Source organism: Diorhabda carinulata, chromosome 1 (assembly GCF_026250575.1).
Source record: "Diorhabda carinulata isolate Delta chromosome 1, icDioCari1.1, whole genome shotgun sequence".
NCBI classification, from domain to species: Eukaryota; Metazoa; Arthropoda; class Insecta; order Coleoptera; family Chrysomelidae; genus Diorhabda; species Diorhabda carinulata.
The window spans coordinates 18,223,958-18,244,197 of record NC_079460.1 but is presented as its reverse complement, the minus strand read 5'-3'; the positions used below and the strand labels follow the sequence as shown (position 1 = coordinate 18,244,197).

Sequence of the window (20,240 nt, the reverse complement as noted above, 5' to 3'; positions counted from 1 at the left end):
TTACCTGTAATGTTGATTCTGTGTGCCAAATGAAATGACACCAATTTTATCACCTCTTCCACTATACGTCTGTAACAAAATAAGAAATAAATTGTGGACGATTTTAACTTCTATAGAAAAGAAATTATTATTGCAGTTTAATAAGACATTTTTTCCATAATAATTTTTATTTCCCAATTAAGTCTCCTTTCAAGTCTATCTACTTAATCCCGCGATGCTCTAGGCTTTGAAATAACAGTTTTCTCTTTCTTTAAGATTGGGAAACAGTAAAAAGCTGCTGGGAACCAGATCTGGTAAAAACGTTGAGTGGTTAACTAATTCAAAGTGCAATTTGTAAATTTTAGGCATGGCAATAGTAATGGCCAAAATTGTGAGAAGGTAAGTTGTTCTGATGAAAAACACTTTCTTTTTCTTCAAATGTCATCCTTTTTTGCAGTCCAGAAATGATGTATAATAGTTTCCTATTATTGATGTACCTTTTTTAAAATAGCCGATAAACACAATTCCATGAATATCCTAAAAAACGGTCGCCATCACTTTTCCGGCTAATGAGACCAGCTTTGTCTTCTTAGGAGCAGGTTCGCGCTTTGCAATCCATTGTCTGACTGTTTTTTTATTCCAGGAATGTATTGCTAGATCCATATAATACGATTCATTTGGCTCAAATCGTTTCTTTAAGGCCCGGAAGAGGTTCACCCAGCACACGGATAACTTACGCACCCATAATTTTTCAGTTAGTATGAGGCAAATGCGTTCTTCTTCTTTCTTTTAATATACCGATAGCCTTTTCTACCTCTCTAGCCTTAATCCGACAATCGTCCAATACCATTTGGTGAACTTTTTCGATGATATCTCAATTTTTGGTAATCTCGAATGCTCGTCATCAATGATAAGACCGCATTTGAGTTCAGATGCCCAAAATTTTAGGATAGTAGATGACAGTGCAGAGCTTCTACAGTGCCCAGCTCCTCTTCCATTTGGATAAGTGTATTGCTTTTAAAAATAAATATTTAATGATAGTTCGATTTTCAATGTTTCCCAATGCTTATACTTGTACTGTAGATGATTCTGTTGAGCGAGAATCCTCGAATTTTTATTTTAAAAATTGAAAATTTTTATTCGGCAATATGTATTCAAGATTTTCAGGCATTAGGAAGTTACAGGTATTTGTCAATTAAATTTTATATTCATTCATCTACACTGTTGCATATTTATCATTTCTTATTTGGAGCAATGAAAATGAGATTATTCATAATAAATGAATGGATACAACTTGATGTTGATGTGAGCATCTTTTTTTTATACACATATACCCTTGTATGAATGTTGTATTGAGTTATATTATGTTTCTCAGTGTATTTACTTTTGGCACTTGCTGCTCTCTTTGTTCATTCAACTTCTTTACGTGTGATTTTTTTTTACTTAGAACTTATCATGTCTAACAAATCAAATTTTTACAGTGTTAGTGATTTTATTGGTATTTTATAAACTAGTGAATGCACCTAATTTGATATAAAATATGTTGTTACTCAGAGAGCGCATTTTTATTTCCTTATAAAATTGTGTTAATCGATCGATTCTATAAGACAAAGATATATTTCAAGGATTGAAATTAATCCATTACGGTAAGATCTAATTAATGTTAGAAGAACAACTGCTAGCTACAAATGCTATGAATCTATTTATACCAGTATTCATTTCTTTGAATTACAGGATTGTATTACGCTTCTTGATAGTGCGAATTTGATTAGAATAGTTTTTATAAGGACTTTTCGAATCGGTTCAACCCTATCTTGATCTGAATGTTCAGAAACTATCCCGTATTACGTTCAGTGGTGTCCGGAAACTAATCGAGTTAATCGGGTCGTAGACATATATTGGATTCTTTCTACCCTGGTAGACGATAGACCAGTGTGTAAATGCGATCAGCTGACGGGTTATCTGTTTATGGTTTTTTGAACTTTAAAAATTATTTATTCCCCTTAAATTGCTGTTTTCCATTAATTCTCATGAGCAGCGTATAATTGATAGGTCTAATACTGAGGTTTGCGGTTTTTATGCTTTTCTACATTTCAACATAAAAAAATATCTTATTAGTTTTAAAATTGAGTATAGAATCCGGCTGGGAAAATCGTTAATAAATGCTTAAAAACAATTATCATAGATCCAGAATCTATTATACAACTAAATAAATTGAGCACGACGTTCGAAATCTGTGATCAAAATCTCGTTCTGGGCAGGGATCCGCAATCAGCTGATAAGTGCTCTATCTGATCCAGGATCGTAGCTTCAGATAGGCCCCATAGTAATAAGGTCTGAACATAAGTGTAGTAATATCAATGCAAATTTTACCCCTCTCATTATTTTGAAAACAGCTGATTGACTTCTTTTTGTTGTCATATTTAATCGCCTGGCACTGATTCTTTGCAACACTTCTTCATCTTCAGTGATGGTTTTCGTAGTTCCATATTTATTTTTAGTACGCGAAGACCACGTTTTATGTAAGCGGTTATAAAGATTTTTAAACAGTTTGTTGTTGGATGTACTGTGAATATATCCTAGCTGCAGATATGCGACTGTAATTTGGTTGAATCAAAATACAAATCATATGTTTGTGAGCGCAAATCATTTGTGCGCACACGAATGTTCAGGTCAGTAGACACTTTGAGACAAAAATTGCGAAAAATATATTTTGTTCTTGATTTTGTTTTTAAATTTGTGAAGGAAGGTGACTTTAATCTATTTTGGGTACTTCTTCTTTATACTTAGCCAAAACTTATCGTGACAAACATAATCAAATGTAAGTTGCATAAACCAATCACTTGTTATTTATCGGTTCATCGTGGAGGCCGGCATTTAGTTCAGTTTTTCGAACAGCTTTTCCAGAAAAAGGTTTTGTTATTTACATAAATCCATTTTCGAGTATTGAAACAGATACATATTATTTAAATTTTAATGTAAGTTGCTCATTTTCAATTTCGTTTATTAATTATTAATAAATTAGTGCTCATCAAAGTTTGATTTTTGAAGTTTTGAATAGTGATGGTCTATTTAGTATTTTAACATGTTTTATAATAATGTTTTTTGCTGTCTTTTTGTGTGTGGAGCTCAATTTAATATGTTACTAAAAGGGGGTAGTCAGAATTCTCATTCTAAAAAGGGGGCCGCAGCGGTGAAAACTTTGCGAACCGTTATTTGGAGTATTTATTATTGAAGCAGATTTTGTAATATAAGTCTCCTCTTGAAAAAAATCAGAAACAGGTTCCAACAACTTGAATAGTTACATTTAAACTAGTTTCAAGTGATTTTGAAATAACTACAGAAATTACTGCAACTAAGTAATAATAATGTTATTTAATAACGCCAGTTATAATTCAGATCAAGCTGATTTTTTTGTTATATTCTGAATTTTATAGAGTTTCACCTTAATGATTCGATCTAAAAAGTATAAATTTTTTCTGGAAAAATTATGAAAGTAATAACTATTTCTTTGACTTTTCTACTTACTGATATGGCATTAGAATGTCGGAGACCATCTCTGTCTCTTTGTACTTGACCAATGGTCGAAGGTTGTCCACGATAAACTCGCTGTTGGCGATCGTTTTCAATTTCTTCTGCTGGAGGAATTGTTTCATCAGCCTCGGCGTACAGTTGTTGTTGTTGCTTTCTCTGAAACAATCATTAAATGATGTGAACATTTATAATTTAAATTCCCATCTTCGGGTATTAATTACACAATATTCCGAATATTTTATATATATTACTAATACGGTATTGCCAATAGTTGTATAGTGATTGCTTATTAAATTTCCTTATTTCCACTGAGTTGTTTGTTGTAATATTTTTGGAAACGTACATGATTCTAATTATCGATTGCTTCAATAGACTTTTATTTTCGTTGTGAATTCCAAATAAAAAATAAAATTATTGAGAAATACAAATTATTTATTTCAGTAATAAACCAATATGGTGCAACAAAAAGTAATTGAATTTGAAACGGTGTCTAAAAATTTCTAGAGTAATAATAGTTTATAGTTCCTATCTAAACGTTTTATTTTGAAGTTCTATATTAATTATTAGTACGGTTTATTGGGAAAAAATTAGAAATGTATGTATTGATAACATGCACAGAAATATATTTTTCCAAATTTTCAGAACATGGTCGAATGCCCGACACACTATAATGTAAATGTTACGTAGACTATCTTGATATGGTCATTAAGATGAATAGCATCGCAAATAAATAACAAAATCTGGAAATTTCAAAAAACTGAGAGCCTAAGTATGAAATGAAGCAAATGAGAGGTTTCAAAAAAAGGAGGGGAAAATGGGCACCAAGAGAACTAGAGGTACAATATAAATCCAATATAAGAGAAAGGCAAAAGAAAATGATAATAAAATATTTTTGAAACTGTGAGGAAAATATGGTTTTACCTCAAAACTGATATACATGAGCGAGTTTTGGTATTAGATTGGCTTTCTATTGGCTATTTTAGAACGATTAAACAAACGTTGTGCCATTTATTCATTTACTGTGTCTTTCAACTCTAATTACACATATTTTTCTAGCTGCTCCAATGCTTCAAAATTTTGTTTCCAGTAATGTCTTAACAATATACAAATTTCATATTTATCACACTCCAAACTATTTATTATAAAAACGTACTGCATCATCAATAAACAAAGATAGCATGATTTGAAGGAAGTGAAGCAATTACACTCTTCATATAATTACAGAATAATCTCAACATGTTTAAATAAAGGAGTAGGAATTTTCACATATGAAAACTGACATTACTTATGAGACACCCTCTACATATTTGTGAAGATCACTTTGATGTAAGTATAAAATGTTATATTTAACATAACTTTATATTAAATATTTTATAACCGTGTGAAAATGAAATTGCTGGCGCACTGATAGCCAAAACAAAAAGAATTGAATAATTTTAATCGAGCTGCAGCAGATGTTTACTATTTAGTGACGTCACTCGCAGCTGATTGGTACACCGTTTGTTTCTGATCACATGCCAAAATGTTAAAATTTATTTTATTGATTATTATCATTTTTAACAAATGAGTTGAGAAATTTTAATCGATGAATAAAAATCAAATAAATTTATTTTCACCATTTCAAATACCCTATTGGATAATGCTGAAACCTACTCACAAATATCAATTATCTTCATGGCGTTACACCGTACATGGGGTTGTAGTCAATTTAAGAAAATAATTACAGTGAAATAGCTACAAAGAATGATATAGTTGGAAGGAGTGGTTAAATCTGAGGACAGTTGGCAAGTGAGCGGAATGCTATGAATAATTTTTAATCTAAGTAGTCACGAAATGTACTAAATGAAATATACAAAGGTTTTAACCTTTAATGAACATATTGTAAGTAAGATGAACTATTTTGAATCTCTGTAATAGAATAATAAGTTTCAAAACGACAAAAGAATGGATTCAGGACGATTTAGTCTTAGGGAATGCAAAAATTTAAAAAGAAATTTGGGAGCGCTTTTTATATAATTAGTTTTAACATTGATTGATCAATGGTATAGGGCATAAAAGATTATTACTCCGATGATTTCTAGATAATACAATGATATTGAATTGAATTTTGTTAAGAATACTCGTTTTCGGTACTTGAAACATTAAATTGCTATTGGCCACTAACAAGTTCTTATTCCATTCATTGTTCCGATGACAATTAAAGCTTATATCAGATTTTGGTTGAAGCAGTATTTAAGTTAGTTTTTACTATTTTCTATGGCATTTCAAGGTATCAACCTTTCGTCAATTCTAATAAAACATGTATATTTACATCGCATTCAGAGATGAGACAAGACAATCTCTTCTTGAGAAAATATTACTACGAACAAATAGATTTATGAGTTTTACGGAGCAAAATGTGGTGATTGTAATACTCCAATTTAATGTCGAGGTCGTTTCGTGATCGATATAACAAATTATGATGATAATAAGTTTGGATTTCATTTACCGGAATAATATACCGATTTTGTGGTTTCATTACATGATAAAGTTACTCACCTTTATAATTTCTTGTTGTGTCTGTTGTAGATTTCTTGGTTGTCCCCTAGATGTCACAACTGCAGCGGGTTGGACTGGTGGGGGAGGAGGGAGTGGTGGAGAATATCTCGTCCGAGAATCTTCTCGTACTCTTTCCCTCACCCTTTCTTTACTCCTTCCTGTTGGATTGTATGATGTGTAAGTCGGTGGTGATCCCGATACTGATACTGATGCGTCCACACTATCGCAACCAACGTTTCTTGGCCAGTCGCAAGTTTGCAGTTCATGACTGAAAATTGAAACAAATGAAATCATAGATATCTCATGAAGAAGAATATAATGGGTGTCACAAAATTAACGTAAGATCTGAGTTAAATAGAAAACACAGTTTTCAGGTTTTTTTTGTATTGAATCATGAAGTATATGGAATAGGGTTATTTATGGAATAACACAGCGAACAAATGACCTCCATGGTTTTGCATACACAAACGCGCTCGTTTTTATTACCATTCGCCATAAATGTTGATGATCTCCTACTTTCCTGCACATGTGGTTGTAAGCTTGTTGATGTAGACTTGTGATTTTGAATAACCCCATAGAATTTCAAAATTCAAGAAACATTTAAACGACTTGTTTTTTGAAGACAAGTGTGTTTGGCATCTCCAACGGACACTGTTTTTTTGATTTTTTCATTTTGTATGAAATTTTTGAACTGTGCCTGACAAACTTTCATTCAAAACACGATTTTTTATCATGTAACGCTCCATTAACCCAAAACTCACAGCTGTCGATTCGTTTTATTAGGATTGTCAACACTTTACTGCATAAATGGCTGCAAATATAAATATTACATTAATTTTAGGTCACCCTATATAAGTTATGATTGATAAATCTAGATTTTAATATAAAGGAGTTGCTTAATATTATGAAAAGTAATTTGATGTATGTTATTGATAGCATTTGCAAGACTTAAGGATATACTTTATTAAGACTGCCTCTCGTATTATTGTTTGTTTAATCCTAAAAAAATGGTTTAGAGAGTATGTACATATCTCTAATGATCACTCGTAATACCAATAATTAATCTTTTTTCATATTAATATGTTTTTTTGTAATATTTAGTATAGATTAATGTAAAAAGTTATATCATAGAAAAAAAATATACGTACGAAACTAATGCTTAATAAATAATGTTTAATGAACGGCTGCGAGGAGGCTTTAAAGCAATGAAGTTATAATTTACAGTCGCTTTATTTATTGGATATTAAACGTCAAATGAAATAATAATGCCAATAATTCAAATTTCTCCAACAAAGCTTGTTTATAGCAAAAAACACATTTAAATTTAAATTCAGTTATTATGTAAAAACTCCACAAAACGAGTCGTGAAGAAAAAAATAATTGACAAAGTAATTTTTGACAATCTTTAGTAATTTATTTTCATAGAATCTCAGTATAAAAATTCTACTGTAAAATTTTTGTCCATTATTATATAGTGAAGCGGCAGAAAAAACAGATTTGTGGTTTGAAACAGCTACAAACCTTAACGAATCAAGGCAAAAATAATCCAACGTTGCGATAGAAATCTAGCTAGGAAATATAAGAATATCTCAGTGAGACGGTATAATGGTAGTATGTTCAGTAAGATTCCAGAAATTCCAACGTACGATCTACTTTGTTTTTCCATTATGTCAAATTATTTTCAACATTTTTTTACACAAATAATTTCAATTCAATAAATTATAATTAAAAAATTCTTATTTTGGTAGATTCACGTTCACGATTAGGTATTGATCCATTTAGATTCTAATTACAAGAGTATCCTTAAGTTGCATAGGAATCTAGTGGATTCTGAGAAAATATTTACATGGAAATGCTTATATTTCGTACACTTTTTTCCATGAATAGGAATTAAAAATTATCATTTTTACTTTTGATTTGATATTTTTTCGAAGAAATATATATAGAATAAATAGCAAATTTGTCAAATTTTCAAATATTGCAACATGAAATTTTGAAACGCGTCTAACGATTGTTTATGAACTACACATAGGCGGCTTCTTTTACAGTAAACGGTAATTTTCATTCTTAAAACGTACCATAAATTACTGACAATCAGATACAAAAAATTAGTACAAGGTTTATTTTAATTATAAAAAAATGTGCGAAGGAAAGTGAAAACTGTACTTAATTTTTTATTACAAATTTTAACGAAATATAATACATTCCGAAGGTATTTGCTAACCTCGATGACCTTCTAAGCCACAAAAAAGAAATTACATTATTCACTTTTGAAATTGATTCAGTTAATAATTTAGATTGAAACCTAGAAGAGTTGACTATCCAAGCAATAACCCATGATTTCTTTAATTTTGGGACTTCGGTATTATACACAAAGTTGTTCTATGTTTGTGAAATTAACCATTGATGATGTTACAGCAATAAATTGTCTTTGTCGTAGTTGAACAAATTAATTAAATTTAACGGATATATTGCAAAAAAGTAAGTTTTGTAAACGTTTAATCAGAAGAAGGAGTATTTCATCGTTTGTATTTTTTTCTAATTAACCGTGAAACACTAAACTAATCCAATTTTGATTGCAGCCTTGATTCTATTTCGAAGGTAACAATATTTTTTGTATGTTTTTTTAGAATATCCTTTCAATATTTTTAATATTTGTTTCATTATAAGTTTGTTCACTATCTTGCCGCTACGTAAAGTTTATTTCATATATATTATACAGTTAACGAAATTTACGAAACAGGTTTATTATACAAGGTTTATTATACAAGTGCTGCTATTTCGCTGATTGTCCGAATTCAATCGTGGACACACTTTGCTACAGAACGAATTTCGTAATGGTTTTGCCAAAAAACATCGATACTGTGTGTAAACTGATATAGCAAGATCGTCATCATGCATATGAACCCGAAATTAAACAATAATCGATTGTATGGGTGTTTCAACTCGAGCCAATTCTAACAAAGGTTGCTCGCAAACGAAGCGCTTTGAAGCAAATTGTCACCTGTTTTTTCGGATAACTGGACATGTCATCACCGTTCTATTAGAGCAACGTAGAATGGTGAGTTCTAAATAGCATAACAGCAATTATTTACCAGAAATGTTTGAAAAAATTAGGTAAACCATTCGCAGAAAATCATTCTCCATCAAAGCTCTCACACATCAGTTCAAACAAAAAGGGATTTTGATTATCTATTTAGATTATTAAATCATTATGGTTTGTTTCTATAATAATCACTAAAAAAATATATGATGTAAAGTGAGTTCCTGAAAACAACAAGTTTGTTTGTTGTCCTTTCCTATTGAAAAAAATGCTTGTTGCACGGTTAGTGTGAAATATGCCATTCGGCTTGTTACATTTTTTTTTTAATATTCGTTTGTTCACGTATTGTGGAAAAGTAGTCACTTCGGATTTATTTATTTTAACCTTCAAGATTTTGAAGAAATTAATTTGTTATGGACCTCCCACTCCATTCGAGAATTTCAATATAACCTATCAAAGTAAATTTTAGTAAATTTGTGGTGATTCTTTTTAGTCGCTGGTAAGTTATTCTTTGCTTTTTTTATTGTGCTCACAAAAATTTCAGTTATCTTTATGGATTAGAACATTTATGGAACAAAAGTAATTGTTTCAAACAAATTTTGTATGATAGTTTTCATATAAATTTGTATTTTCTATTTATTTGAGGAACAAGACGAATATAACCAGTTTGGTTATATTTTGAGAATATGATTTCATTTTTTTATATGCTAGAGCATAAGCTCCTTTTTGTTCGAATCTGTTCTTTCTACTCATTCGTTTTTCCGTAATTTCCATCTGTGTTCCCGCTTCCTTCCTCATTTTATTTTTTTCTCTCAGTTCTACAGCTACCAGGTTGGGAGTTTCAACCACAAAGGATCCAACCACCAGACTACAAACTCAACTCACTCCAACATCTGCGAATCCAGTTGAGGGCTGCAACCATTCCGGATTTCCATAGATAAGTCTCAGCCTTATCTTTAATATATAAATAAATCTGAGTTATTTTTAATTTATAAAAGCTTTTGTTTATTGTGCTCTTTTGGATACGCAGTTAATGTGAATTTATTATTTTTTCAATAAATTTATTTGTTGTTTGTTGATGAAATGATGAAATCATTTGAGCTGAATATATTAAAGTACGGAAAAATACTTCAATTTAAGCACTGAAATATTCTTTACCCATATTATTAGTAGATTTTGTGAAAAGAATTTCTACTACAATGCAAATATTCTTCAGCTTCAAGTTTTTTTTTGGTTTGTTTGTGTTTATTTGACTCATATTTCATTCCTACCTGTACATAAGGCCTCCTGTACATGATTCCAAAAGAGCTCCACCAAATACGCAAACATAGTATTGCGTGCAGTCACTAGGATGTGGATAGTAACCAAATTCTTCTGGACAATCAAAATTCACTCCAGTTTTTACGCTTGTGGCAATTGCAGCATTTCTGAATTTTCTTTCGGTTGAAATGGTACCTGAAACAAAAATTAGAGCGATACATTAATTTATAGTTCAGATTTTGGTTAGATAGTTAGGTTGCACACATAGGTCTTGTTATTTGAAAAAAAAAGACATACACGATGGCTTGAACCTTTTAACGTCGACCTTAAGTAAGGTTGACTTTCAACGATGTCGTCGACTAAAGGATCTTCCTCCTGTACCAGCATCATTCCTGATTATTTGTGATGCTTATAGTATTGAGATGGCGTATTTGATGACCATGCACCATTAGTAGACGAGTGGTTACGAAGCTACGACAAGAATGGGTTCTGGGCTTATTAGGGGTTTTGTTAATCCTAATTTGGCAAGTGGATAAGCCTTGTCAATGTCCTTGTTGCTTAAATGACCGCGCACTCAAAAGAATATTGAGATTCATATTAGTCGAAAACTATTAATTTCTGTTTCCATCCCTGTTAGAAATCAAAATTTCTATTTATCAAACGATAATTTTGTTTCATAATACACCGAAAGGTGTTATATCAACTTAGTCATTAAAAACTAAGCGAACTAATTGATTTTCGGTGTTTGACAATAATCTGAAAAATTTTCTTTATACTGTTTACATATTGATATATTGAATATCTAATTATGCAAATCCATATACATTTCAACATTGATAATGATCGTGTGAATGTAATTTAAAACATTGCTATGATTTTTTCTCTTACATGCCAACATAAACTAGTGAATGAATGTATTGATTCGCAGTTTGAATGTTGGAAAAAATAATGCACGAACGCTTTGAATTGAACCGCCCTTCGTTATACATTCAAACACGATTCTAGTGACCGTTTCTGTAACCTACGAGGTCAAAATGAGATTAGGTGTGACTGAAAATGACCTTCTACAGTCACTTACTCGTATTGTTCACCACTATGTATTTCAAATCGTGAATTCCCTTAAAGCCTAGGGGTATTGTTTGTAACAATTCTTTCATAATACATTTAATATATTTTAATAACTAATATATTCAACTTACCGACCTTTACCTAATGTTCAAATAATTATATCAGTATTGCAGTTCCAGATTAATAATAATAAAGGAGAAGTTTATTATTGTGAAAGTGAAACATTGACAATAACTGAAAGTATTTTTATGAATTCAGTCATTATTATCTTAGATAAAAATACAAATATTGAGACTTGAAATCTTTATTAAAATATCACAGAACTTAAAGTTTTTTTGTTATAGTTACAATGATTGTATTAAATTCGCCTTTTACGTCGTTGAAAACATCATTGATAACCTATGTTATTAGAATTGTAAAAATTTTCGTAAATTTTCACTGATATTTAACTCTACTCGTTGATTAAATTATAAACTGAATATTTATTTACATTGTTGTGGACAATTCATTGAAATGGGAGTTAGATATTGCAGCCTTATCTGAAAAATTAAGTTCCTCCTGTTTTGCGCTGAGATCAGTTTCCAAATAAATGAATTGATCCATATCCAACAGGCTATCATGCCCTTATTGAGTTGTATCTCCGATATGCCTTAGGGTACGTGTGGTGCGACTCAATTTGAGCGAATCTTCAAACAGCAGGGCTCACTGCAGGGACTTAAAAATTCTGGCTCTTTCTTATTAATCTTTGAATCAATTTGCCTAATTCGTAAGTACGCTTCTCCAAATTAAGAAAGGACGTTGCACTTAGGAACGCGAAGCACGACTTTTACCTACCTATTCCTCGTTCAGAATTAGTTAAGGGCTCAATATTTTACAATGCAAAAAAATGCACAATCACTTGCCAATTGAAATCAAATCGATATCATCTTTTCCCGTTTTCCGCAATAAGTTAAGGGCATATTTACTGAAAAGTGCATTCTACTCGACGACTTCTATTCTAATAATTAATTCTGGGCATACTGCATACTAGTTTAATTTTTGCTATGGACTTATATACGACTTATATTATTACCTATAATTTTGTGTTTTTTTTCTGTATAATCAAATTTTTTTTATTTGTTTTATCTTAATTTAGTTATTTTTAGGTTTGTTTTTACGTTTTTACAATAATTTGTCTACAATTTTTTGACAATAAAGCATTTCTCTCTCTCTCTCATCATAGCTGACATTTGTGGTTAAACATTGTTAATCAAAATTTTGGAAAACATCCGGAATGTTTTAATTGTTGTAGATTAGAAACAAAATTACATTTTACAACGACCTGTGAATATTTGAATAGCAATAGTCGATAGAATTTTTGACAGTTAGACATCAAAAAGAAATTTATTGAATTCAATGGGAAAGAAAGGTATCTAGTTAAAATGGATCGTTATTTTAGAGCGAAATATTAGAAATGAAAAAAATACCATTTTAATTTGGTGTGAAAAAGATGCTTAAGTTTCTCCAAACTCAAATAAAATCAAAGCGCAAGATTGCTAATTGACTCACAAACAAACAATGAAGGAAAGTGGAGAAAATAATGTAATAAATAATAATAATAATAGTGTTAAGAGACTTTTGGATCTTTTAGTCATTAAGCATTTAGATGACATGCCTTTTAACCTTAACCCAGCAGACAGGTGTTTTTGTTATTGTTAGGAAATGAAAATATCTTCGGATTTTTTGTGTTCAAGTTGTTCTACCTGCCATTCATACCTTACCTTAAAAGGGTAAAAGTAAATCTCTGCTGTTTAATGAACAGTAAAATTAACATTGAAGTGAAAGTTAAGTGCCGTTCGTAGTACGTACAGTGTCCAATGAAAAGCGACTAAGAGGTTCGTGTAAGAAGTGCAAATCGAGAACATAGAACTCTACAAAATCGTGTGCAAAGTGTTTTTTATGGTAAACGTTTCAAATAATACGCGAAGTTTATTTGTATGCCATGGAAGGTGTTAGCATGCATTTTTTGTTAATTTATTTTTTTTATCTATAAATAAAGAATTTCATAGTATCCTACTGTCACTTTATTCAATTATGTCGAAAGGAGTTCAAATAATACGTATAATCAAGTGATCATCAAATTGATCATATTTTTATTTGTATTGAATAAATTCCTCTATATTCGTCACTTTATAATCATCGATGACAATAGTGAGAATTCAATTAAATCATTTTGGGAGTAGTCTAGATTCTTTTGAAAATTTTTGAATCAGTTCCATGTCAATTTAATAATTTTTTGAAATTAAAAAAATTGGCGTGTGCGCTGGGCGACTGCAGCAGTATTGTGATTAAATTCAAAAAGATAAAATTTACCAGCCAAACTTCTAATTATCCAACATGAGAATTTAGTAGAAAAATATTATGCAGTATTTTATTTTAAATTGATTAATTTCTTTCATGCATAATTCGGAAAATGTGTAGAGTGGGATTAGGTGAATAATATATCTAATAATCAATAAGGGAGATGAAAGTATGTGAAAATTATAGAGGGAAATCACTTCTGGATGTGGAGAAATAAGTTTTGGGTAGAGTTGTGAGAAACAGGCCGAATGACTACGAAAGAAATATAGTGGGAGAATCTTCTCTTAAGACAATAGTGTATAAAAGCTATGAGCGAAATCTAGGCCTATATGCTATGTTTATAGATTCTAAGCAGACTAATAACATAATAGATAGAATGAAATTGCCTCCAACTTACTAGGAATTACGAACGAAACATGTAAAACTAGTCAAGATGACACTAGACAACTCACACATCTGGTGTTAACAAAAATTGTTCGAAAAAGCAAGATACAAACAACAGAGCAAATAAAGAAATAAAAAGAGCATTCTGTAAACTAGAAAAGGCCATAAAAACTATGAACGAGTATGTAATGCTAAGATAGAATTTAGTTGTTTGCATTTAAATTTATTATAGATCGTCTGATTGATAAGAGTGTTGCTACAACTGACATGACCTTTTTATTAACGTTCAATTTTCTTGTAATAATGCAACAAAATCTAATCCAACCTTTAGATTTCATTCTTATACCAGGAATATATTTTTATTTATGTGCTCCTACATTTCGCTACCCACGGATTGATTATGAAAATTGATTTTGGCATATATAACTCACCATTTACGCTATAATTTGTTTGACTTAACGAGAAAATAAAATAGGCACCAATCTTTAGTTACAGCGGCATAATCGATGTATTTTATATAAGGAAAGGTCAGAGTTGATCTGTTGCATAATTTCACTCTAAAGATTCTTAATAATTTTGATCGATGAGCCGAGTATCGGGGAACAAATCAAGATTATTATAAAACTTAAAAATGTGTTTGACTTTGCTGTTATATAACTTATTTTTATCATTAGATTGGCACGTCGTTTGAATTAGTATTTCAAAGAAAGTTTTATTGATTCCGTATATTATTATAAACTTGATAATTAATTCGTTGAATTATTTAATCCATTGGAATTGAAACATAGACAAATATGATTTATTGTATTCTTCAGTTTTGTAATATTTAAATTATTTGTTGTATGTAACAAGTCTTTATCATTTGTTAAAATATACAAAGGGGGAATGAAAAGTAAGGTCGCTTTCTCAAATTAAATTCTAGCGAATACATTTTTAGAAAGTATTTTTAATCAATAATGTGATCAGCAGTATTTTGGTGCGAACTGTACATATTTTAATGCTAAACCCATGAAAATCAATTGGTTTTCAAACAATATATTTCGATATGGTCTCTTGGACATCATCCGAATTTCGAACGAAATTTAATGGAAATTCGACGATGCGATATCGAGCGACTATAGTGAGTGAGGCAGTACCTCCTAGTCCAAGTTGCATTGTCTTTTGGTAGAATAACATCTTTTTTGTTGATAATCACAGCCTCTAAAAATGATTCATTTGATCTAATTGTTTGCAACCAAGTTCTGCTTTAACAATTTGTCCAGGTTTCTGTTTTTCTGAGTTTCGCTTGTATTCTCCTTTTTTGAGATGTAACAGGCTTCGCAATACTTCGTTGTAATTCATTTGGTAGTCCTTTGAGTTTTGGATTATCGTAAAGGATCCATTTTCATCTCCAGTGATCAAAGACTTCATGTATGCTGCTATCGAAGCGATTCATTGATGGACATATTACGCCGATTGTCGAAATAGAGTTGCTCCCACTTCTGTCCTTAGCATTTCGTTGTCTAACGTTGTTGGTCTTCCTGATCGATAGGAGCTAGCGAGACCAAAATTATCGGATCTGAAAAAATATTATTGGTCGCAACTGTTGCGTTGTTACCCTTGTGAAGCTCGAGAAGCTTTCTCTGCTTTTCTTGTATCTAGTTGGCGATTTCAGCCTAAATTGCATTGATGCATGATATTCAAAGTTACCTTAATCTCAAAATTCGTAAATTCTCATATATTAAGCCGATACCATGTGATGCGTTCAACTTTAGACGTTGGTATGATTGGACGCAGCGTGTGGTCGTAGTGCGTATGTAATTCAACGAATGTTTTGCTTCCAACATTGGCATTGGAACGTTGGCCATGGAAAGTCGATTTTTTTATCTACGTCATACTCAACATTGGCACGAAAAGTGGAACCTACACTTGTGGAACAACCACATACACTTCTTCTCCTCTGGAATGTGAATATTACGTGTTCTCTATCAAAATTCAAAGTTGCCAGTATCATTTAGTTTTATTTTAAAAGAATTTATATCTGTTGTATGCTGTTGATCACTTTTATGGTACGTTTCCATTTCTTTAGGTAAGTTTAGGTGAGGTTTCAGCCTTCGTCTCAGCCAACGTTGGAATGTTGGCATAAACGTTGGATGTATCGTGTAGTTGCAGCATTGCATCCAACCTTTTTTCGATGTTCAGCCGTTCGTTGGAACGCAAATGTTGGTACAAACATTGGACGCATCGTATAGTACTGGCTTTACTTTGTTTTTTTTTTCAGAATACGGAGTTTTTCACTTCAATCCTCTATAATAATTCAATTAGTAGGAATGTATGCAATTTGAAGAATGTTCAGTGACAGCAATTTTCTATCTTTAACTACATGTTTATTCAAGAAGAAATTTGTAATAACCTCTTTATATTTATCCTTTCAGCGAAAGGGAAAGTGAAATACACTTTCAATGTAACCGTATTTTTGTTGTTAAGTATATCTGAGATACCAGTTTTATATGTATCAAGGTTGATACGAGATATGAAACAAGTTATAAATCGGTTCACAGATGTAACTATAATTCAAAATATCACGTGAACTTTGGATTTTGATATATATTCAATTTTAAATTTATGTAAAACAAACAAAATGAATAGTTTCCTGAAATTTTCACTAAATATGGAGGTAATAAAGATATAAAAACGAAAGTTTTTTTCTAAAGTCAATTGATAATGAGGTTGCTTGCCACGAAATGAAAAGTAAGTTACTAACTACCCTCATGTTATTACTCTAAATTTTCTAAATTTTCCAAAATATCAATCGAATATTCAAGACAAAAGTGAAAGTTCACCTGAACATGCTCATGATAAAGTGTATTAAATTATTGTAAAACAGAAGACCCTGACAATACATTCGACATAATCGATTACGTGACAGTAGGTAGTGCTTGGGAAAGAATCTTCAATTTCAAGGTTCACATAAACATGTATTGAGAAATAAGAGACGAGGTAATGTGAATAATATACGAGTGATCAAAACGCATTTTATTTTCTGGGTTACTCAAAATCAGATTTGTAATGACTATAGGAAACGAAAACAATGAAAAAATAATTAATAAAATGGCAAAATATATGATATTTTTGGGTATATGTAGGCCGTGATATTATATTTTGTTTCTTTGCAGATCCAATGAATAATCTATTTTGAAAAGCATATAGACTGTCTCATAGACTTGTGCCCCACATAAAACTACCAAACACCGATGTCATTTATTTAAAACGCTAATCAGGAATCTTGGATTGGACCTTTTTACGTCACTAGGTACACTAAAAGACTTGTTCAAGTATTTGATATTCGCCCGTATGAATTTTGGGGATGATCCGATAACGTGTTCTACAGTTTCTTCTTCCTTCATGAACCAGCGGCATTCCGGATTGTCCGTGATGCCCAAGCGTCTTAGATGACGCTACTTTATTATTGTTAATTACAAATTTGATGACATTGATATTACGCGCATACTTTTCCAACTGATTCATCGAATGCCTTTTGTGTATGAATTTGTGTATTTGCAGTGCAAAATTTCAGATAATTTCTATGAGAAGTTAATTACAGATGATTGAGGGCAGTTAAGTAGCCATTTCTATATTTCTTCTATTATATTGGAATTTTGTTTGTGAGTTTGTTGGTTGGTAACTAAGACTAAGAGCAAGTAGTTTACTAATAAAAATTTCGTTCGACAGAGAATTCGAACCTCCAATCACTGTGTTAGAAATTAAGCACTTCGACAACCTTACCAACTACACCGTTATGATTCGATACAAGTTTCCACTAGATGTAGGTACACGGTTTGAAAGCACGTTAAACTAAAAAATTGGAAATATATTTTTTTTAATAAGCTTAAAATCATAATGAATGGAAAATATTAGTATTATCGTAAAATCGTAGGGTGCTTTGTTCCATATTTCTCATACATCGAGCGTCTGACGCTTTCCTCACAATAATACTAGTAGTATTTATTCATCATAATTTTTAACTTTTCAGTATAAAGCATATTTTTTATATTATATTTATTAATAATAACAATGTTTTTCGAAGCTCTTTGCAACAACTTTTATTCAAAACTACAGCTTTTATAATATTATATAGTATTTATTTCTTTTCTTCTACTTTTTCAAGTGACGAAATCTTTGTATTGTACTGAAATTTTAAGAATACTTATATGAATCATGACTTAACCTCTAACCTATTTCTTGTGAGATGTATATTGTTAGCATATTAATAGATTATTCAACATACTTGTATTTGATGTAAATTACTAATTAAATTCATCACTCTCATTGCGTAATTATGCGTATAACTTCACAAGCGGAACAAGTTGTTTTCAAGTATTTAATTAAATAATTGATTATATAAGCATTTCAAATGATAAATTATCTGTTTTAGTAGGCAAATTTATGTGAAAAAATAGCATCATTCAATTTTGGTAGCTGGCAACTTAATTTTCTCATAATTTATTGTATAAACAAATCAAATGAAATATCAATCAAATATATCTTGTTGGAAGATATTAATTTCCAATTATTTTGAATGTTTCAAATTAACAGGTACAAATAAAAGAAAACGGTTCTTGTATTGATACTTTGTATTAATAGGAAGAAATTTTTGGAGATATAATCAAAATGCTTTTTCATTTGAAATCTAAAATACGACAGTGGCGGCTGGCGATAAAATACTAGATGTTCTGCTTCCAAACAAAACTTATCTTCTAGAAGTTTCGTAATCCTTCCAACTTAACCTTATTTCATTAGCTCATGTTCTTGAGAGATGGATTGATTGAACAGTTCCCTTACAAGAAAAATATGAACAATCTAATATCAATTTACGCTTTACGAAGGATTTTTGTTGCATTAAAGATTAAAGAAAATTCGCAAGGTTTCAGTTTTCAAAAATATCGTGAACAACTTGAATAGAATTAACACTTCTAGTAACTTATCCGTTGAAAGATTGTTAAGTAAACTAAGAGCTGCTTCGGGACTCGCTTATATTTACATCTAATTTAGGCATAAAACTTGTTCAGTACAAATACTCCTTACAATTCAATAGAATTAATAATTTTTGACAATGTGCATATTCCGTCCTTGCGATAAGAACTAAGTATTTCAAAGGACAAGTAAGATACTACAGTAAATTGAAGAGATGAAAATAAAGTAAGTTTCACTCTTCTTATATATTTTTAATTATTTACAAATATTGCTAAATGAGATTGGTATCAATTATTATCGCACTTTATTCCACACAAAATGTTTGGTACAAATTAGGTAATAAATACTAATTGAAATAAAAATTTATACAAAAATGTTGATTTATCACATTTTTATAATTAAAAATAATAATAATTTCTCCTTAAAATAGACCTTTTCTCACATATAATCGCTTGTACCCTTTTTATTAAGTAATCATTAAAGTTATATGAACAAAAACATTCCTAAAATCACTTATTACGTACAATACAAATACAAATACAAATTAAAAATTTTCACCCTTAAAAAAACAGTATCTTACTACCTAACCCTTTTTTTATTCTCATATTTTTTTATAAATCCTTATAAAAACGAAGATTTTCAAGAAATTTATCGAAATCGGATGATTGTTCGATTTTCTAGAGCCAAAAAACGAGGGGACCACGAAAGTATAAAATTATCCTAGCTTCCCGTTAACTTGAATTTTGCATGCTTACTTACTTCTGATGACAATACATTAATCGATTAAAAATTTTACGAATTCATTGATCAATTAGTGGTAATGAATTAAGTTGAGAGTAACAATTATAATTTCTATATAGATTAAAATAGATGGCGCTATATATATTAAAAATTCAAATACAAATTATATCATAATATTTTCTTTTAATATTAGTAATTATGATGGATTCTTGGAAATGACTATTACAAAAAAGTGCATACATTGCATGAAATGTATTACAAGAACTGGATTTCAAGAAGCTAATGGGAAAAAATCAAATGCTGGACAAGACATGACCAAACTGATATAGTGGTATCAGAACATACTTCAAACGGTTCACTGCTAGGCATAAGTTCTATCTTTTTGCAATTTGATTCTAGA

The 20,240-nt window shown here is 30.6% G+C and overlaps 1 protein-coding gene across 4 annotated transcripts in view; it reads right to left on the bottom strand.

The window, feature by feature from the left end:
* Nucleotides 1–20,240, bottom strand: part of LOC130892277 (uncharacterized) — a 109,427-nt gene that overhangs the window by 30,329 nt on the left and 58,858 nt on the right. For all 4 annotated transcript variants that reach the window (XM_057797613.1, XM_057797603.1, XM_057797632.1 and 1 more), the window contains exons 2-5: nucleotides 10,366–10,549; nucleotides 6,052–6,319; nucleotides 3,508–3,669; nucleotides 5–69 (exon numbers count right to left, since the gene is read on the bottom strand). In XM_057797613.1, coding sequence (XP_057653596.1) covers nucleotides 5–69; nucleotides 3,508–3,669; nucleotides 6,052–6,319; nucleotides 10,366–10,549 — 679 coding nt within the window. The remainder of the gene's footprint in view (nucleotides 1–4; nucleotides 70–3,507; nucleotides 3,670–6,051; nucleotides 6,320–10,365; nucleotides 10,550–20,240) is intronic.